At 44.0% G+C, this 20,945-nt stretch overlaps 8 protein-coding genes across 8 annotated transcripts; 3 read left to right on the top strand and 5 right to left on the bottom strand.

Moving 5' to 3' along the window:
* Positions 1–941: 941 nt before the first annotated feature.
* Positions 942–1,232, bottom strand: I203_108316 (uncharacterized protein; the record flags this gene model as incomplete). The annotated part of the gene is made up of 1 exon (XM_019148488.1): positions 942–1,232. The coding sequence occupies one exon, from the start codon at positions 1,230–1,232 to the stop codon at positions 942–944; it is 291 nt and encodes a 96-aa protein (XP_019002071.1).
* Positions 1,233–3,248: 2,016 nt separating this feature from the next.
* On the bottom strand, positions 3,249–6,567 carry I203_108315 (uncharacterized protein; the record flags this gene model as incomplete). The annotated part of the gene is made up of 7 exons (XM_019148487.1): positions 3,249–3,622; positions 3,683–4,294; positions 4,367–4,468; positions 4,538–4,750; positions 4,819–4,911; positions 4,994–5,444; positions 5,536–6,567. The coding sequence occupies 7 exons, from the start codon at positions 6,565–6,567 to the stop codon at positions 3,249–3,251; spliced, it is 2,877 nt and encodes a 958-aa protein (XP_019002070.1).
* Positions 6,568–7,236: 669 nt separating this feature from the next.
* Positions 7,237–8,559, top strand: I203_108314 (uncharacterized protein; the record flags this gene model as incomplete). The annotated part of the gene is made up of 2 exons (XM_019148486.1): positions 7,237–7,588; positions 7,706–8,559. 2 exons carry the CDS (start codon positions 7,237–7,239, stop codon positions 8,557–8,559), a joined length of 1,206 nt encoding a protein of 401 aa, XP_019002069.1.
* Positions 8,560–8,762: 203 nt separating this feature from the next.
* I203_108313 (small COPII coat GTPase) lies at positions 8,763–10,047 on the bottom strand (the record flags this gene model as incomplete). The annotated part of the gene is made up of 8 exons (XM_065518382.1): positions 8,763–8,933; positions 9,015–9,136; positions 9,273–9,449; positions 9,514–9,574; positions 9,642–9,685; positions 9,755–9,769; positions 9,831–9,861; positions 10,036–10,047. 8 exons carry the CDS (start codon positions 10,045–10,047, stop codon positions 8,763–8,765), a joined length of 633 nt encoding a protein of 210 aa, XP_065372747.1.
* Positions 10,048–10,648: 601 nt separating this feature from the next.
* On the top strand, positions 10,649–11,862 carry I203_108312 (uncharacterized protein; the record flags this gene model as incomplete). Its single annotated transcript, XM_019148484.1, has 6 exons — positions 10,649–10,707; positions 10,771–10,889; positions 10,953–11,176; positions 11,266–11,404; positions 11,513–11,703; positions 11,776–11,862. The coding sequence occupies 6 exons, from the start codon at positions 10,649–10,651 to the stop codon at positions 11,860–11,862; spliced, it is 819 nt and encodes a 272-aa protein (XP_019002067.1).
* Positions 11,863–11,962: 100 nt separating this feature from the next.
* I203_108311 (uncharacterized protein) lies at positions 11,963–13,132 on the top strand (the record flags this gene model as incomplete). The annotated part of the gene is made up of 5 exons (XM_019148483.1): positions 11,963–12,241; positions 12,303–12,369; positions 12,504–12,671; positions 12,764–13,040; positions 13,105–13,132. 5 exons carry the CDS (start codon positions 11,963–11,965, stop codon positions 13,130–13,132), a joined length of 819 nt encoding a protein of 272 aa, XP_019002066.1.
* Positions 13,133–13,555: 423 nt separating this feature from the next.
* On the bottom strand, positions 13,556–16,887 carry I203_108310 (uncharacterized protein; the record flags this gene model as incomplete). Its single annotated transcript, XM_019148482.1, has 6 exons — positions 13,556–14,208; positions 14,280–14,625; positions 14,684–14,890; positions 14,961–16,509; positions 16,589–16,649; positions 16,731–16,887. The coding sequence occupies 6 exons, from the start codon at positions 16,885–16,887 to the stop codon at positions 13,556–13,558; spliced, it is 2,973 nt and encodes a 990-aa protein (XP_019002065.1).
* Positions 16,888–18,442: 1,555 nt separating this feature from the next.
* Positions 18,443–20,128, bottom strand: I203_108309 (uncharacterized protein; the record flags this gene model as incomplete). The annotated part of the gene is made up of 4 exons (XM_019148481.1): positions 18,443–18,721; positions 18,869–19,190; positions 19,308–19,772; positions 19,854–20,128. The coding sequence occupies 4 exons, from the start codon at positions 20,126–20,128 to the stop codon at positions 18,443–18,445; spliced, it is 1,341 nt and encodes a 446-aa protein (XP_019002064.1).
* Between the last annotated feature and the right edge of the window lie 817 nt (positions 20,129–20,945).

Here is a 20,945-nt window from a genome sequence, read left to right as displayed (position 1 = left end):
CCGGATCAGAGAGAAGAAAGGCAGAGAAGAAATTTTATGAGATGGTGAGATCCGTTAGTTTTGTTCGATTGATGGTGAACGAAGAAGAAAGTTATTTTAGTGGTAGAAGTATTGTAGGTTTGTGTGAGGAAGAACAGAAGAAAGAAGAAGAGAAGAGTGGGGGAGTAAATATAGGTTGAGGCATGAAAGAAGTCGATCGTAAAGGGGAACCGGAAACCAAAAATTTGGAATGCATTTGGAATGTGATAGGAGGAGAAGGGGAAGGGGGGGAAAACAGATGACGTCGTGAAGCAAAGAGCAAGGTGGAATTCATTCGGTATGATTTGGTTTCGGATGATTGTCGTGATGAGATCATTGAATTTTTTAGTTTTAGGCGATGATGTATGGCGAGGGTCGATACACACACCATACCGCCGGACAGTGTCATCAAAAAAGCGGTAATAGCGACAATAAGCATAAGATGAAACAGAGCCCCACAGGTCAGATGACATGTAAAGGGATCAAAGTGATCAATGCCAAGGATTGTCATCGTACACAGCAAAGTCCAGATCGACCATGCAATTAACCAATCAACCAATTACCAATTGAAGTAGTTGAGAATGGAAGAAGTTTAGAGAATCATTGTTGAATTGAAGGGGAAGAGGTCAGTGCGGCGTAGCGGATAGAGTCGTAATCGGGTGGTAGAATTGATTGGGTTGATTGGATCCGGTTCAAAAGGTTGAAAGGAGGGTTCGAAACGTAGTAAAGCGTAGTGTGATGGTTTAGTGATTGTCAGGTGATTCAGAGTGAGATGGGACGTCATGATGATGTATAGCAATGAAACATCGATTGTAGAGAGAAAAGAAAGGATAGAAGAAAACAACATACATGAGCAAATGAACTTTATTTCTTTGTGTGAGAGAGAGAGTATGACGCAAAAGCGGAGGGTAGGAGAAACAAACTCACGAATCCATACTAGTTGGTTTATCAACATTTATACCACTATGAGGAGGTTCTTCCATACCTCCATCTCCCAATGCCTTTGACGCTTCCAAATTGACAATTTGGGAAGTATTCAAATTTCTTCTGCTCAATATCACATTGTTGGTGTAGGCCGAAGGGAGCGCTCTAAGAGTTCGAGCGGATTGCCCGGTGGCAGAAGTGAATGGTCTGGCAGTGTTGGAGATGAGGGATGCGGAAGGACGACCTCTAAGGGGTAATGAACCTCTGAGGAGGGACGTTCTGAATGACATGGTCGTTATTGTTGATTGGTTGTGGGTTGTTCTAAAGTAAAATATAGGTGTCAGTCAATGAATTGGGCTGGGATATCTAATCCCATTCCAACAAGTGACAAGTGAGGGTTTCATAGCTCACCTGGATCTTCCTTCAAATTAACTACTGGTGAGAAACAAATCAAATGAATACGTTTATGGTATAATTATCCAGTCAACCAAAATTTTCGATGATTAACGGTGACGGACGAACGTGTGAAGGACAGATACAATGGAATTGATACATATGATCAATTAGCTTTTTGCCTATACTCGGACTGCACGAAAAACCTTCTCGGTACTTTCCCCATCCCCCTTCCTAGCATTTGATGGTAAAGTAACGCCATCCATCAAATCCTATCTCCCCCACCCTACTTTACGATTACCCTACCATTGCAAGACACCACAAAACGGAGATCAACGTTTCAAGTCACTTACTTACCTTTGAATACGTGACTTCGACTGTTTTTACTATTTTGTTCTCTATCTTGTAATCCTTCGATGCTTGGATTTACAGTTGATTCGATTGTATTTGATAGCAAGCAAGATGATATGATATAGATGGAAAAGAAGAAGAAGAAATAGAAATGGAATCTTCTATTCTAGTTGTTTACTTTCCACTTGCCTTGCATACTCATCGATTCATAAATGTCTGCGTGGAGCTTGTTACTATCTCTCATTCATTCGAAAATCTTAAACTTGCATGATAAATCACCCAGTACAGGTAGGGGCGCGTCATACTCTTTAATTTACCCTGAATGTTATCTCTCTCACTTTGCAAGGGAGATCGTCTGGGGTGACGCAAATTCGGTTAAAATTAAATCTTTGGCTATAGAGTGGAGCTGAATGTGTTCTCATCAACTAACTACAAGGACTCTACCGATCAATTGGGATCTGTACAGGCAGGTGATCTATGAGTAATCACAGCCTGTACCAAGGTACTGTGCTATACATACTTCCGTCTAACCTCCGAATCCGTTCAAACACATCTTAGAGACTTCGTATCTCCAAGATCCCAAGGCCTACCAAGAGGAATGTGGAGTCTGTTGTTGATGTTGTGTATATAGAGACTATCAACTGATTCAGTTCCGTTTGGAGCAGTACACCTGATTTTGTGACTTGACTAGACTGTGCCTCGGTCATCATTAAGCTGTTATGAGCAATGCTGAAAGCGTCGTGATTTATCCTACGATTGCTAGACTGCTAACCGGTAGTATATTCAATATCAATATCATTCACATGCATCTCCCATCTCCCCTTAGCCCATCGCTATAAATGTGTATATATATATAACCAAAATCATCATACGAAAGCACGTTCGTATACACACGCACACACAATATCAAATGACGTTAAGCATATCATATTAGATAGTCAAATTAGATTCAAACCGATGTTCTCGGTATTGGCGATAATTAAGAAAAGAGGAAAATAAAACTTACAGTATCACTTACCTTGACAATATGATAGCCTGTTGAGTTTCACAAGTGATACCGGTGGATCTGTTGATCCGCTGTAGTTGGATGGTGTAGTCTAAATGTGTTTTGAACAAATAGGCGAGGAATGTCGTTAGTCTTCGTATTCGTAGTGATTATGAAATCAAGAGGAATCGTAAATGTATAAGAAAAAGTGATGATAAACAATTAAAGAATTTTATCAAATTTGATTGAACCCATCCAGCCTCCGCGTGGAAGTGATTGAAAAGGTTTTCGACCCTTCTTCTGAGGCTTAAAGGCTCAATTGTGGTGTATAAACAAGTGATTTGATGAGTGGAAGAATAAGGTATGATATGCCCGATGATCAATTACAGAGTGCTGAGAGACCGAGTCGATTCGTAAGAATATAGCTGTGCGTGGCAAGAAGCATAGAGAACAACGAAGTAAAGCCATGGTACCTCGGATGACAAGACACTTCGAGAAGGCTCGTGGTTACAGCCAATCTAACGGGCATATGCTGCTCAATCGCTCTACCATAGTACATAATCAGCCACTCCGCTCGTCAAGTCAGCATCAAATCAAATCTCATACTCACCGTATCTGTTCTAGGTCTCTTACTATCCAAATCGCTCTCCGACTCATCATTCTCATTGTGTCTTTTGGCCGATATCGGTCCTCCCGTGGAACTGACAGTAGATGGAACATCAACTTCCGTAGGTTCAGTCTCCTCCGCCTCTTCTTCAGTAGGCTCGAATTCAAGTTCGGGATTATGCGTCGAATCAGCTTCCAAAGTTCCCTCTTCATCATCGCTGCCATATGCGTCGTCCTCGCCATGAGAATCGAAAAATTCCAAATCGGCTTCTTCGAGATGACTTTCCAGCGGTGTGACAGGGACGGTGTCAGGTCCGTTATCGACTTTGGTATCTTCGTATGAAGCTATATGAATATCACTCAGCATCAGCTTCAGCCGTCAAGATGAGGGAAGGGAAAACTCACCATCATCGTAATACCCTTCATCCGGTACGATACCAACTGCAGGGACTCCCTCGACAGGTGCAGGTAACTCTCCCCTCTCATCATCTTCGTTGACTCTGTCTACAAAGACAGAAAACGACTCGTCTTCTTCTGGTATAGCGTCTACTCGCTGTTTGCCCAGTACATCCTGTGCTAACGCTTTCGCACCATCCACGCCAGATGGGGTGAGACTGGACAAGGCAGGTGTGGAGATTTCAGTTTCGCTAGGGATAGTGGTAGCTTGAGGTTGACTGTCTTCTTCTTTCAAGGCGACTTCGTCCAGGGGGGCGGTATCTACCGAATCGAACTTAGTATCTTGGGTACTACCGTCCACAACTGATGGAGCAGCACTAGCATAAGGGGTAGGTAGCGCCGACGCATCGATAGACAAGGGCGATTCAATCGCCCTCTTCTCTCCTAGACCCTCATGTTGGAGCTGCTGAAGTCGTTGTCCCGCTTGTCTTTCACGGAGTTTCTCCAGTTCATCTTTAGGAACGGAAATAGGATGGGGTACAGTGGCGTCGTTCATCTCGTCTTGTGTATCTGTGTCTTTACTTTGCGCGAGGGATGACTCGTTCTGATCAACTGTATCAGCTAAATAGGTGACAGGGAAAGTTAGCCTTCAAGGTCTGCTTAGAAGAGTGAGGATGATCCGACTCAATTCACCACCATCGTTCCATTCATCACCCTCTTCAACGTCATCGTCCTTTTCTTCTTCGTCATACTGCTCTTCGTCCGCGTAATCGCCTTCTTCTCCGACGACCTCAGCTACACAAAGGATATACGTCAATGATCTATGCCGTGTTACGCCGAACACATCGAGCGTCTCAAACTCACTTTCTTTTCTTTCGGCAAGCTCCCTTGCCTCCTGTGAGGGCAAGACTTCCTGCTGTTGCTGTTCCTCTTGTTCCTCTTGTTCTCCTTCCTGTTCTTCTTGTCCTCCTTGTTCTCCTTGTTCAGCAGCGTCAGCATCAGCATGATGATGACCTTCGGATTTGTAATTGAGATATCTCTTTCCAGCAGGCCCCTCAAAATGCAATGCGTCAGTAGCTACAATTGCGAACAAGATATCAGCTTGTATACAATGGAGCGACTGATGATTACTACGCCATACTCACGTTTCAATCTTGCAGCAGCCCAATTAGGATGCGCTCGTTCGAGATCCCGTGTGTTTACTTCTCCATCTACGGATTCCGCATATTGCGCTTTCACTATAAGGTAATAGATAAGCCATGAGCATCATGACGTGGGCTGATTGAATTGAGCTTTACTCTATACAAAGTGCAGACTCACCATCACGTTGATCTCTTCTTCTGTCTCTCTCATCTTCCTTTTGTCTATATTGTTCTTCACCTTCATCATCGCTATAAGCACCTTGTCTAGATTTGTTCTCCTCTTCTTCAACGTATTCATCTTCACCGTATTCCTCTACATACTCTTCAGGTATCTTCTCATTTGGCTTAGGTGATTGCCCGACTTTCTCTGCAGATTGAGGTGATTGATCAACTTCAAGCTCGACATTCTTACTTTCTTGAGAGTGGAATTGAGCCGGCTTGGGCTCAACTGCTTCAACACTCTCGCTCCTTTTTCGCATGGCTTCCAATTCAGTTTGAATAGCATTGAACCTAGTGATAAACCTAGACTCTTCCCACGATAGGTATAATTGTACAGGTTCAGGTAATCCACATCCATGATGAAGTAAGATCAGTTCAAGGAACGTTATAGATTGTAGATTCACGTCATCCTATGAACGCATAAGAAATAGTGTCAGCACATGGTTCATTCACAAAGTGAAAGCTGTATATCAAAGTGGTAAAAAAAACCGACAGACTTACCTCATTCATCTTTAGGTCCATCTGTTTCTCGCAAATTACCAGAGCACCATTCTTCGCCAGACCCTCTTTAGTACATTCTACTTTTATCCCATTCCACACATCCGATAGACTAGCCTCTGCCAATTCTGCCTGACGACCTTCCAACCATACAGGCAAGGTATCAGGATCATTCTCATACGTTTCGAATAGGTATCTGGCTTGATCGTTGGGTAAATGAAGGATAATGGGTGGAAGGGAATTAGCGTCTATCTCATACTCTTCTTCTTCTTCTTCTCCGTCTTCTTCGTAGTATTCCTCTCCAGGCGTTGGCTCACGCGACCCCCCTCTAACGGTCTTGCTCGATTCCCCTACTTGTAAGGTAGAAGTGGACGGTTGAGGTTCTGGAACACTAGGTATAGGCATCTCGTTGACACTAGGGTTATGTTGGATGATATTCAACGCTTCTTCTGTAGTTGCCACTGGTTCAGGTTTAGGAAAAGGTACCTGATTTTTGATTTCCAAAGTCTCTGTTGAAGTAGAAGGTTTGTTGAAAGGGTTAGACACATCTATTGTGTTATCTTCTTCTCCGTTGATGATATTGATGAAAGGTTGTTCCTCTTCTTCTACTGGCGTCATCTCCGTTTCAGGTGCTGGAGGACTTTCCAAAGGTTTAGGTAAGATTGTTCTACCGTTCACAGAAGATATATCAGGAAAGGGTGAAATGACAGGTCGACTCATGTCATCGTTGGTTGTACTAGAGTTGAAGGGGATAGGTGGAGTTTCGATGACTGGTGCAGGTTCGACATCGACTGGTTCAGGTTGAGCTTGTACGTTTATGATAGGTTCGATATTCTCTTCTTCCATGGCCACTTCATATTCTTCATCATCCTGAATCTCATCACCCATCATCTCATCACCATCTGAGTCTTCCATCATACCATCTCCTTCTCCCACTGGATAGTCTTCTCCTTCCACCCCTTCACCACCGTGCGCTTGATCGAGATCCTCATCCATCCTTTCATCGTCCGTTGTCCTATCACCATCAACTTCCATGATTTTGATGTTAACTTTCTTGATTTCTCAGCTTGTCGTTGGTGGATTGTGATTATGCTGTGCTGCTAAGAGCTATTGGCTGATAGAGCTCTGACGCAGCTATGAATATAGTGTTGTTTCAGACCTATGTCAAAGTTATATCAGCAAGTGAGAAAGGCAAGCACTATCTGCGTTTAGGTGCATCCGGAAGAGAAGCAGTACGAAGCAGATGACCTCAACCGCGGATGCACTCGAGTTTTCTATAGTACAAGTATCACTTCTCCAAAGTGGCAAGTGGCATCGCACTCTATCACATCACCCACCGGACACTTGACAACCGATCTGGCTGCAGATCGCCTTTGTATGCATGCCCGCATGCTTGCTTGCCAGTTCTCCTGGGCTCACCCGTTGCGGAAAGGTATGATATAACAGACTATCAAGCTGCATAGCTGGCAGTCTTCTACAATCATGAGTACGACATTTGACGTCTTTTCGCCTTGCCCTCCTTTACTTTGGACCTTCCCTTCAGCCCAAAAAGGAGAGAGCATGCTCAAACTCACCTACCGTGACATTGTGGAATAATTGAATGACGTTCTTAAGTTTCAGTATATCCATATTCCAAGACCAATATATTTCTGGGATCTTCCTTGACTTATTATCATCAAGCCACCAACGAACCAGTGGTACATCATGGGTCCCGAGCTCCTACCGGAGATCTTCGTCCACATTGCCCAGATCCTTGTCGAGGAGCAGAAATTGGCGACTCTCCTTTCCCTCTCCATGACATGCAAAGACATTTACGACCTCTTGGTCCCCATACTGTATAAACGCATCAACGTATCCAAATGTAATGTCCAAAATTTGTTTTGGGGTATACTACCTAATGCTTTTGAGAAGGAAGGACCTAACAGCAGTGCGACAAGCAAAGATATAGGTGAAAAGATGAGAGCGCAATGGAGTTTGTGGCCTGATATCGCTCTTTCGGATGATGATGATGAGGATGAGGAGGATAGGGAAACTTACTCGCAATCAAAGAAATGTGGTGAGTAAGTTTTTAACTTCCCACCGCCCGAAGTCCATCCCAGGTGTGATCCAGCACATGGAGACGACAAATATCCTGCAAATCGTTGAGCTGATACTATCATATACACACCCTTAGACCATATTTACCCTAGCACATCTACAAATCATAACAAGCTCTTTTACCTCCTTCAAACCCAACATCTATCCATTTCTTCCCTCCCTTCCTTCCCTCTCTCATCGGACCTATTGCATCTATTCCCCACGAAGACACCCGATAAATTCATGAGGATCCTATCTAACCTGGAAATATTGCATCTAACCTCTCAGTTCGTATGCGACTTATCAAAATGGTTTAATCTACATACCACTAACCCTCGAAGAGAGCATTTGAGAAGACATCCATTCTTACAATTCCTCTTACTTTCCATACCCAATCCTATCAAAATCAGCATTGATTATCCTACTTTCACCTCCCGAACCAAAGAGAGATTTATTGAAAAGCGATTCGGCTCAGCTGAAGTTCTCAGACGGTGCGGGATTAGCGAAGAGTCTCGTAGGAGGAGGATGGAAGTAGAATGGGACCGGTTCATATCACATGATAGTTCTTTGGGGTTAACACCTTTACCCTATTTTTATAGAGGGGCGGAATTGGTATTTAGGAACGTAAGTGTACAGGATATCCCTCCGGTTCGATGTAAGGCTATAACAGTCATTTTCGCAAATACCAACCTTCGAGACGAAGATGGAGATGGGATTAAGATTGATCGGAGGATCGAACAGATTGTAGACCTGTTAGAACCGAAGAACAAGAATTTAATGATGGCGGCTCAACAAGTCAGAAATTGGAGATTTGTAAATGCTGAAGTGAGTAAAGATAAGAAAGTGGAGAAAGCGGTGAGGATTACGTCGAGAGAAATCGACATTACAAGGGTATCGTTCTCGTCATACTCGAATAGCCTGGTGGATCTTGATGATACCCATGAAATGTAGAGGGCTCCGAAGAATATTGAAACATGTATTATTTGCATCGTTGTAAAGTCATAAAAAGAGAGGGTGATAAACGAAAAACAAAAGGAAAGATATGCTCTGCCATTCTCCGCCTCGATCTCTCTATCCACAGCATTCCAGCTGTAAACCCTAACGTGTCTCGACCACTCCCAACGTCTAATCTATACCGCTCCTGCTCTCAATCGTTACCCGCTTAGATCTACGAATATATATGGATCAGCCAAGGGCTTTAGGTGAAAAGGAGGTTCGCTCACATATTGACTCAACCATCTGAAACCTTCACCATAACCTTGTCGCATGACTACGGAACACATGAACACCTCGATAGGTCTGATATCCCTAAGAGGGACTTTTCCCTGTAAGATCAAAGTGATCATCATCAGCACAGAATTGATGCAATGCGAGGGTTGAAGCCAAAATAAAACTTGAGGACCCACTTTACCGGTGGTTTGGTAAAGACCAAGTTGCATTCTCAATTCTTCTTCTGATACAGCTCCGTACGCGTCAATCTTGTTACCGAGGATAAGGAATGGGACTTGGGCGAGCGATTCGATTGATACTGTGGTGTATACAATACATCAGTCCTTTCCTAAGATGACCTGGTTACAACTCTTCATCGGTAGGAGTACAGTATTCCCGGATGCTTAGTGATTTGGTGTAATTCTTCAGATTACTGGAATGACTCCATGACTTACACAACGAATCCAATTCAGCTTTACTCTCAGCGAACCTCTCAGAGTCCGCACTATCCACTAAAAACACAATTCCATCCACCTCGGGGAAATAATCCCTCCATAATCGTCGGGCTTGCATGTGTCCACCCAAATCGTACGTCGTAAACTTGACGTTTCCTATAGCCAATTCTTCGGAAGCTATTTCATAAACATTACATGAGTGTGTGCTACATGTGTCGTCGTGGGGGGCAAGAAGACGTACTTGGGTGAAGAGTAGGTTGAAGGGTGGCAAGTCGGTCATTCTTAAGCATGTGAAGGAGTGTCTACATTGTTCACACACCAGAATAAGCTACGATCCAGTGATATGAGCAGAAAGCATAAGCAGCTTACAGTCTTTCCCGCATTATCGAGACCGAGGAACAAGAGTTTGGCACCTGAATGATCGACGGAAGATCAGTACAATCCATCTGACATGAGCCGAATATGCCGCTTGTCGGACGTACTCTTATTCATGAGACCTTTGTAAAAGTAATGGCGTTAGCTTGATAATTGGAGCCTAGGCTTCACAAAGTAGCTCACCTAATGAGGAAAGTACATCCCAGAACCAGTTCTACGATCGCAAGGAAAGTCAGCACCTATTCGCATCGTGTTGCACCCTCCTATCCGTGTGGAACCCAATAGCATCTAATATCATATCACATCTACTGCATCCCTTTTGCTCATGTCATTTGACGTCCTCTGATCCTCTTTGCCAGATTGCTAACGCGTGTCACTTCTCACTCACAAGGATGAACATGTTGAGGATCAGTAATGAGAAGTGTGGGTTATTCTGGTGACGAAGAAAGGTTGGAACTCGACTGGCGGTCTATCGGGTTCTGTCGGGTGTGTTGCGACTGTCGTTTGAGTAGCTGACGATGCGTATAGTGATTTTGGTCTAGCAGACTGGTCGAGGAAGATATAATCATTGATGTTGAACATTTAACCATTCCCATCTACTCACACTCTCTCACCGTTATCGTCATCACTGTCCATCCTCACCCCTCAGCCAGACAGCGGCGTTAGCCACCCCATCCACCCATACAAAATGTGAAATGCCGTTGGTGGCATTTCTGCTTGTGTGGGACACCGTGCGATCAAGCTTCTTTCCGATCTATCCGGGTGTCTGGATCTCGACTGAACTGAAGAATGTTGTTGGTCGACTCGTATCCTTGTAGACCAAAGAGTGACTTCCCATCTTCACCCTTCGAAACGATTCTCCTTGCATGGCAGCCGAGTCATATTCAGGACATATAGCTCTACTGCTCATGAGATAGTATATAAACACAAATATAACCCCCACTTCTGTCTCGTATCCTGTTCACTCCCCCTCATCTCCTTCTACTTCGATCAATATGACCATGTCCGTCCCATCACCTTTCCCTTCTCAGCTCCAGCTGAAGAAACCTGTTTGCGTTTTGTGAGTATACTATCCAAATTCAGGCCCCTTTGTTATTGACCATATGATTGACTACCTCTTCAGCTGCGGTTCTTCGCCCGGTAAATTACCGTTATTCACCAATGCATCAGCCGCTGTCGGACAGGCACTCGCCAATGCTGGCATACCCTTAGTATATGGTGGTGGTAGACGAGGTATCATGGGTAGGCTCCTGTTTTGGTCCGTTTTTGTGTGTGACAGGTCTGACTCGTATCGTTGTTACTCAGGTGTCGTCTCTCAATCATGTCTCAAAGCAGGAGGTTACGTCCACGGTATCGTACCTCGAGCTTTGACCGAACGAGCTTCTGAGCATAATCCTGCTCCTGGGTCCGAGGGGTCCGAGAGCAAGAGCGATAGCAAGAGTAAAGAAGGTCAAGGTGATGATGTCTTATCCGAATCCGATAATTATGGTGACAAATTCTCTACAGACGTAGTAGGAAGTATGCACGAGGTACGTCAACCCCTACTGTCACTATGGTCACAAGCCATTGGAATCTCTGATTGACTGATCGATTTGATTTCATGAATTTATGATGATAGAGGAAATTGAAAATGGCCAAGATCTCTCAAGGTGGATTTATCGTTCTACCAGGTGGATATGGGACTTTTGAAGAAGCTTTGGAGATGATCACATGGAATCAATTGGGTATCCACAGATTACCTATATTGATTCTCAACGGTGAGTTGAGCACTCATCACTACGCTCCGCATTTCCCAACTCTCCCTTCCCTAGTCAGATTCTACTCTGCGTGCGCTGGTATCAATGCTGACCTTATGGAATTTTCAGTCGGCAACTTCTATACCCACCTATACAACCAATTCATCTCATCTGTTGAAGCGGGGTTCATAGCCCCCTCCAACTTATCACTGTTGAAATTGGTCAATCTGGAAGGTGGCGAAGATGCCAATACCGACGAAAGCCGAGCTGATGAATGGGGTCAGGCCGCCTTCAAAGCATTAGACGAATGGGATCTGGCTGTGAGTATATTTATTTTCACTCGCGATGAATCAAATTTTTTTTGAACAAGTCGAGCTGATCGTTGTGTGCAGGAAGGGGCAGGATACGCTCTGGACTGGGAATTGAAGGAAAAACGTGCAGGAGGAAAAGAATTGAATTTAGATGTCGAATCCGTATGAGCTTTTCTCTTCTTATAATTAGCCTCATTTCACTTGTATAAAATCATGCATTGACCATTTCATCATTTCATACCTTCACCTGGTACAGTCAGCAAGGGCCATGATCGAACCGTCATCATCATCATCCCAAGGGATAAAGAAAACACCCGAAGCGATATTCACGACACTTCGATATACCTCATCCTCATCGTCTGCGAACCTACCGGTGAAAAAAGAATCACTTCCCTTGTTGGACCTGCATTTCGAAAGGTTACGAGAGGCCTTTGATCATTTCTCCGAGAGGGACGGGAAAGACAGATGGGGTGATTGGCCGGGCGAAGAATGTATATGGGAGAGATTGAAGGAAGTACTTGAGCAGAGTCAGCCCGGTGATTATAGGGTGAGTGATCAACACGTGTAATCGCAATTGCAAGCTGATTTCTTGGGCTGGGTATCGATAGGTGAGAATAGTCATACATCCTCGTGGTAAAATAGAAATCCACTGTGTACCTGCTCCTAAAGATGCTGGTGAGTGGCGTTCTGCGCATGCGAGTGAGCCCAACATGAAATGATATGTATACAAATGTCACGGCAGTATTCATTGACCTTATAATATATTCATGTTTCATGCGGCTGATGACATGTTCTGCCTTTCAACGCAGGTCCATTCACCCTTCTCCCATCTCCCACTCGTCCAGATAAGAGAAGACCAATGATCCTTGATCCTCAAGACACCCCTGGCAATCATGAATCAGCCGAAGCGACCGATTTGAGATTGTACAAAACGGTGAATAGGGATATATACGATAAAGCATACGAAAGGGGACAAAGTGAGTTTATCACTTTTGATATTTAAGGAGCAAATCCGATGGAACATCCATCAAACAAGACTCTTCGTACTGAACAACATCTTGACTAGTAGCAAATACGAATGACACTTCCCATAATGAAGTACTACTTCATACTCCAACCGAAATACTCGAAACGACCACTTCCAACATTGCTATCCTTCTTCCCAGCTCACAATCGTCTGAATGGATTACACCTGTATTATCCAAAGACACGCCATTCCTAAATGGAGTGATGAGGAGGTACCTCCTCTCTCAGGGGGTGATAGAAGAGGGTGAAGTGAATATTGATATGATACGTAAAGTAAGGGACGAAGAGGGAGGTAGGATAATTGGATTTAATGGTTTGAGGTAAGTCAAGTATAAAAAGGTATTGTAAATGCGCTGATGATGTTTTGTTTGTTATGGAAAAAAGGGGTGTATGGGAAGGTGAATTGATATAACACATTAAGAGTACGAGCGTGGATTGATTGATATTGCGAATTGAGGATTGATGATGTAGTAATGATTTTATCGCTCAAAGACATACTGTAATTTTTAGTTCACAAGACATGCAATGCATTGCATCTTGGAATTGTAGATTGAAAATTGTAGTCTGAATTGAATGATACGAAAATAATACAACAGAAAACTATCCTCCCAAAAGAAACCGATGAAAACCTTATCGAGTAATGATCAGAAGCATGTACAGTAGACGAAAAGGAATATCCAAAATCAACGAATAGAATAAGGGAATAGATAGAAAATACAACAAGTTAAGAATCGTATAAAATCAATGATAATGAAAATGAACAAAAGAGATTGTTTTACGATCATGTTTATAATTGTAGAAGAAAGTGTATATATGCAATGAAGGTCAAATGAGATCACCAACCATGTAACCTATAACTAGTATCAGTCGTATCTCTCCTCCTTGCCAATTCCCTCCTTCTTTCCCTCTCTCTATGCAAATCATCACCTTCCGTCGACCTTCTCATCATAGCTGGCGCTTCCAGATTCATGCTCGAAGGTGATTCACTCCTTTGACTCTCCGGATCAATCATAGTGCAATTGGTCGTACTGGAATTCCTACCGATTGAAAGATTCGACTGTGTGTGTGATTGTGATTTGGGTGGAGGTTGAAGAGGAGGAGGAGGCTGGGCTATAGTAGCTCTCGTCAGGGGTCTAAGGAAATTACCGCCACCCAATATATTAGGGGTCGTTCGTCGTCTACTTCCTTCCAAGGTAGGTGGTGGTGGCGGAGGCATCGAAGTTTGAGAAGTTGATGATGGTGGAGGGGGTAGGGTAGTTATCGCTCCGGTATGTGAAGAAGGTTGTGAGGTGTTGGGACTAGCTCGAGCAGGATGTGAAGAAGTCCTTTCCATCGTTTCTCCCCCTCCTCCCCCACGTGAATACTGAGTGAGGTTGATAGCTGATCGATGGGTGGGTAATTTGGAGGTATGCGTTGACGGCGGTGGTCTGACTAGACCAAGGGCTCGAGGGCCGCCACCTGATGATTTCTCTCGTTCGAGCACGACATCTATAATGGAGTTCAAAGGTCAGATACGATCTCCTGATCATCTCGAGAATAAAATGTGACTATTAACTCACTTCGACGAAGAGATTCACTCATCTCAGCCATGATGATATTCCTTCTTCTGGTGGTAGGCGTCATTGGCTGAACATATCCAAATTCGTTAATTCGCGGTCCAGCAGGTAAAGCTTGAGTCAAAGGTTGCTGTTGTTGCTGTTGCTGCTGGACATTGGAGCTTGTAGGTTGATTGGGTGATTGCGAGTGAGCTTGAGCTTTGGTTTGCACTTGATTTTGCGTCTTGGCATCTCGCTTAGCAGCGAGAGCAGCAAGCTTCTGTTTCGTCTGAGTGGTATTGAGGTAATCAGCATCGGTGTCACTCTCTTCGTCGGAAGAAGATTCCAATTCCACCGATGCTTTTGCCCTCTATAAGTGAGAATGAATGATTAGCAATAATTAACAAACGGGGATTCGGCTTGCTCACCTCTTGACTGTTCTTCTGAGCCTTTTTATCTTTGGCAGCATTCAAAGCGTGTGGGGGGATAGTCACGCTAACTCCAGTTTGTACAGGCATCGCTACCACCGATTTACTTCTCAGTAACACAGGTCCAGAAGCAGGCGAGGATGCCAAGGAAGGCAATTGACCATGTGTAGGTGAGGGCTGTATGGAATGTCCATCAGTGGCAGTTTGCTATTTCAAGACATGCCAAATTAGCGATCATCCTAGCAGAGGTCGAGCATAATGGTTTTATAGGACTCACGAGGTTTACCATACTTGCACCTCTCTGCAAAGCTGAAGCCAACAATCCCTGGTTGTGTCTACTGCCAAATATCTGTTGTTTGGCGAACATCTCTCTTTGCCTTTGAGCTTCCAATTCAGCTTCGATCTTTGCTCTTTCAGCTGCAGCTTTCTGTCGTTCTTTCTTTGACATTTTCGTAAGCGGTGTAGGTGCAGGTGGTGGGGGAGCATCTTTATCTTTCCCAGAATGTCCCTGAGAAGACCTTCTATTACCTGACTTTGACGTTAACAAAGTCAACAGATCTTGACCATGGTGATCATCCGAAGTGGTCCTACCCATCTTGGGTGCCGCTGTCATTCGGGATTGTGATTTCGATGATGATGATGTCCTTCTGTTCAATGGTGGTTTCTGTTGATGATGATGATTCACTTTATGATGCTCCTTCTCGGATACTTCACTAGTTTCCTGTCGAGGAGCTTTATGTTGATCGGTCTTTTCAACCTTTGGTGAATCCTCTTCATCACTCCAATTTCCATCTTCACATTCATCCTCACCCATATCTTCCTCTTCATCTTCCCAGCCACTCTCTTCGTTGTCCTTATTATCATTCTCGGCAGCAGCGGTCATAGCGGAATGCTGTTCTGCCATTCTTCTTTTCTCCGCATGATATTTCCCTCTCATCGTAGATAACGATACGTGTCGTTTCTGGTGTCCATGTCCCTGTCCATGTGGATGGGGCTGACCGTGAGCATTATTATTAATATCCTTGAGTTCTGATAATTTCCCTTTACCACTCGACGAGTCTCCCGAGCTCCTCCTCCGACCGTGTTTCGCACTAGGTAACAGAGTTGAAGGCAGACTGGGACCAGCTCCGTTATTGTTGAGATTATTGTTCTTAATGGGGGTAGGGACGACTGGAGAGTGGTGAGAGGGATGCGAAGAATCTGATCCACTACCTTTACTAGGTGAAGATTGTACGAAGAATTTACTATTCTTCTTCTTTGGCGAATTCGATTTGGAACTTCGACGAGGTGTGCCAATAGGCGTAGAAGTAGAAGCTATTCTGACAAATCTCTCTTTTTCTCTCTCCTTTTCTACTGGCGAACTAGCTATAGTAGCTCTTTCTTCACCTATGACATCTTCTTTCAACGCAGGGGGTAAGGTGGTGGTAGAGTGAAGAAGACCCGAAGTAGACATGGATCCACCAAGACTACCGACTCTACTTGGCACAGGTGTAGGTTCGACCAACCTGATCTCCACATTGGCTATAGGTGTATCCGGTACAGATATCGTTGGTGGCGGGGGAGGTGGATGAACGGGTAATGGATATGAATGCTTCTTGGCATCTTCAATCCAATCCTTGAAATTGTTTTCATCCTTCTCCAATAACAATCTCAACGCTCCTCCGAAAGTCAACCTTTCTGCGCTCCTGGTGCGATGCAGGAAGGGAACGTTTGTACTATTTTCGATGGGTGTATGGATTGATGCAGATGAGGCAGAGGTAGCTTGAGATGACATCGATAATCTCCTAGTGGTTTCTTGGATGGTACGTCTAGGTTGTCCCCAATGTCTAGAACAAACAGTTTCGTATCAGCTGATTGTTCTTCTATCAAAGATATGTGATGGTTGAAGACAGGACAGACGCTCACCTCCATGCAAGATTTTCCAACCTTTCGCCATCTTTGACTAGGTCAGCTGCTCTCGTGATGACTGACAGAGCAAGGGAGATTAGGTCAGTCAATCTATCGATCTCGCACAGGGTCTCTGATCAGGAATAAAAAGATATCTCACCATTCCATATCTCCCCAGCATTATTATCATCTCCCGGTTCTCCTACTGCCAATTCGTCGCCTAGGGCCAGAGCGGGAGGAGCTAACAAGAGAAGCGGTACGGAAGGTTTGTTAGATCGGATGGAAGTTCCAGACGGTGAAGGTAGAGGCGCGTCCATCTTGAACAGGATTTGACAGACTCCACCAAAATAATAGTTATATATTGAGTAGTTGAGAGGTGAGAAGTTAGGATTGGATGGGAAGTGATTTGAATTGATTGGATTACTGTGAAAGTAGAAGACTACAAGTGATGATATTCAAACATCGTCGTAAACTAAACTAAGCAAATCGAATCAAGACGATAGATAGATAACAGTCAAAAAGAGAATTGGGTGGGGAGAATCCTTTTCAAAAGAGAAACCGCCGGTAACGATGCTCTTTGGATTTTGACGTTGAGCCTATTCTTGACTCTTCTGATTATAAAATGATATCCGATCAAATTATATATCTGTATCGGTTTCTTCACAACCTTGTGGGGAGTGGGGAGAGGGGAGAGGGTGATGAAAGAGAATAAGAGCTAAATTCGGATTCGGTTTGTGTTATAAGGGTATATATTTGAATTGATCTGGAGAAGAGGTAGGAATGCGGAGTGAAGAGTGAAGAAGAGTACCCGTGTTGGATGGCGAAGTGAAAGTCCAGATCTCTTGATTGTGTCTACCTAAAGGACCTGTCGATGATGAAGGCTAGCGTACGATCCCGTGGGGTGTCGTACGGGGTTCTTACACTGTAAAGGGAGTGATGGAGACCTGAACCGGGTGAAAGTGGGGGTCGAAGGACGGTGCTGTTGTGTTGGGTTGTGTTTTGATGATCACAATCGCAAAATGTGGTTTGATAAATGGCGACAATGCACAATGCGTGGTTCCGACGTGTTGATGTTGTTGGTATGTTGTGTTTCAACGCTACAAGTGTATCCTAATTCAACGAGTTGGAATGCTTGTCAGGTATGATGTCGCTGTCGCTTGAATGTATTCAGTATTGCAAGTAAGATGGATGGTGATTATTGTCGTTAAATCAAATTTGATGTTTTTCTTTCGATACGCGATTTGCAGAGTGCATGAGTAGGTTTAAAGGTTAACAGAGCAGTTGACGGGTAATACGGTTATTCCACTTGCCACTCGCCATTCGCCATTCGCCATTTCCCAAATTACAAACCTGGTCTAAGTTTGTATTCGTTACCATTGCCGCCTTTACAGCACTTGCCCCACATACTGCAGCCAAATAGATGAAAATCGGCCGGTCGGATGATCGGACATCAGAAAAGGGACCGGTCCGGCATTACTCCATGACTCGCCATCCATTGCAATACCGTATTCTAACATATGCACCTGACTTGTGAGTAGATACTTTCTTTCTACTTTTGGTATAGCGATGCATCATCATTGGCTTAGACCATAACTCAAAGGTTATTTGGAGTGCTTGGGGCATCCATGGAGCCGAACGGGGAAAGAGCTATGATGCACGATGACATCTCAGATCTGCATTTAATTACTAACACGGAAATAAAAACGTTTGGTCGGGTGATACTGGAGCTATGTTGAAGTGAAGTGATAAAGCGTGCCGTCAGAATGAATGCAGTAGCAACAATCTTCTACTTTGTGTCAAGGAGAAGTGGCAGTTGTATCGAACGGATTTCATTCATAGCATTTCTAAGATGACGTGAAGTTGGAAACTGTATCACTGAACTTTTACTTTCGGCGACGATACACCCCCTTTTCCATACCCATACCCATCCAGCATCTCACCGATTATCCAAATACTAACTCCGAACAGACCCAATCCTGCCGCCCAGACCCATAAAAACACCTGTCCAGCCAAGAACTCCAATCGATATGCCATAGAACACCAGATCGCCTGGCCTATCACCCAAAGAGCTATCAAGATGGTAGTTTCGGTTCGAGTCATGTGGAGTTGAGGGATGATCAGTGGGAGGAAAGGGATGAACCACATGAAATACTATCATAGGGCGTTAGCTGATGATATGAGGAAATGTGGAAAAAGATGACTGCTCTAGCATCCAGGGGAACCATGAGTAAGGGATACGAATGGGTAATCTATACTATACTGACAGTACCAGGATGTATGAAAGGAGTGCTTACTCACCTGAGAAGTACACACTTTATTAAACACCACAAACACAGTAGTCTGAACGAACATCGTAAATTCAATGGAAGTCACTGTCCCCAAGGCGAATCCACTTGATATGACCAGAGTGTTTTGAGGCAAGAAAGAGGTTAAAGGGTGTCTAAGTATCTTTTGTACGGCATCGATTCCAGGAAGTGTCGTTATCATGTACGTTGAGGGTTTGCTGGTTGAAGAAAATAAAGATAGGTAGATAGGATAAAAATAAGGTGAGAAATTATGCCGGTGGTCTAATCTTGTGAGGTGGTATAGGTATGTGTGGTGGAGGAATGGTTCGCCCCAGCTATCGATATAATATAGATAACATTAGTCAAGTATATAACAATGGGAGAACGGTCCTAGGCCTAACCAAGGTGTAGACAATTGAGCTCATAGTGATATAGTAGAAACATCGACTCACATTGACCATAAAAACCCATTAATCACTAAAACCGTCAAAGCACACACGATCCCAAATTCCCATATCCTCTTTCCAAACCATCCATATCTTCGAGTAACAGCTAAATAAGACCATATGGTCGGAACGTAAATGACAGGATATATCTTCCAACTAACAGCGATTCCTAACCATATTGCACCCCTCTTTGTATTTCCATTCTTAAGGTGATACAAGGTGAGAATCACAAAGAGACAAATGAGCGATTCGGGTGATCCCCTCGTATTGATATTCAAAACGAAAGGGTTTAATGTCCATACACCGTGAATTAACCAGAACGACCCTTCTTCACTTAACTTTACGAGTAGGTGCGATATTGCCAAAGAAGCTAGAACCAAAATTGATTTGCCTAGTAAGGGATGAAAGAGGGTAGGTGAGATCAAGAGAGGGAGAAGAGGAGTATATCGAAAGGTGGATCGTTCATATGGACTATAAGGAGTCAGCGATGATATATCCATGTTAACATAGCCCGGTAATGGATGTGGTATAGCAAGGAAATATCCTACTCACTCTCCTATCCTCAAGCCAAGCTGCCTCACCAGCCATCCACCAGCTATATTGCCTTCCTCCTCGTTGGGATTGAAGATCAATCCCGTCCCATCACTGATGACTCGCCAATCCACATCGGTATATTTCAACCCACCATATCTTTCAGGATGCGAATCCACATGTTGGGCGTAGATCAGTAGGCCTAGCTGAAGGATCGCCGACAGCAGTAGTATTACGATTGAATGAGAGGTGCAGGTCCACCGCTGAGACGATGAGTTGTTCTTGACAGGTGTCATGATGAGCCAAACCTCATCTTGCATATATGTATTGTTTTGTTTTGTTCGTTGTCTTGTGTTGTTACCCATGACTTGGTCTGCGCTTAAATGGAAAAACACCATACACCATGGTGGAATTGTGGAGACCCCATCCGTCCCCCTCTTTCTGAGTGCGTCGCCACTTTCGGTAATATCCACAGCACCAACTGTAGTGTACTCGTACCCCTTAATTGCATCGACGCGTTTCATGTGATCGGACCCTTTTCTATGGTGGGTCGGTGATCCGTGCGTGATTTTCTTTCAGAGATTATGTGCCAAGCAAAACGAGGTGTTTTATGTGAACATGGATATGTAAATAAGCAGATTATGCAAGTACCCTTGGCCTTGTCCTTGTTGATATGTATGGATGATGGATGTTTATATCACCTTGGCAACCACAACTCAACACAACAGGGCAGCAGTGAGGTGTTTCATCAACAACAAACGTCATAACAATCAAGGATTCAAGGAAAACTCACCAGGCTAAAAAATGTAACTGATGAAATCGAGAACCTCATTGTGATTCGTGATTCAACGCTAAGCTCGGACCCACGCATGTCTCCCTCTCATACCTTCGCACAAACTCCCATCCTTGACGAGGTCCCTTTTTTGTGTTCATCAACATTTATACTTTACACTTCTCATTTCATTTTCCATATCTTCTTCCTTCTTCATCGATTTATATATCTGACACTCTCTCCTTCTTCTGACTTTCCCCTCCTACCATTCTACGTTCATTACTCCTTACGAGCACAACTACGACCCAATCTCTCAACGTAAAGACGATTCTCAAGCTGAC

The sequence above is a fragment of the Kwoniella mangroviensis genome, chromosome 3, assembly GCF_000507465.2.
Source record: "Kwoniella mangroviensis CBS 8507 chromosome 3, whole genome shotgun sequence".
Taxonomy (NCBI): domain Eukaryota; kingdom Fungi; phylum Basidiomycota; class Tremellomycetes; order Tremellales; family Cryptococcaceae; genus Kwoniella; species Kwoniella mangrovensis.
Note: the sequence above shows the minus strand (reverse complement) of the source record. Positions and strands in the feature narration are given on the sequence as shown.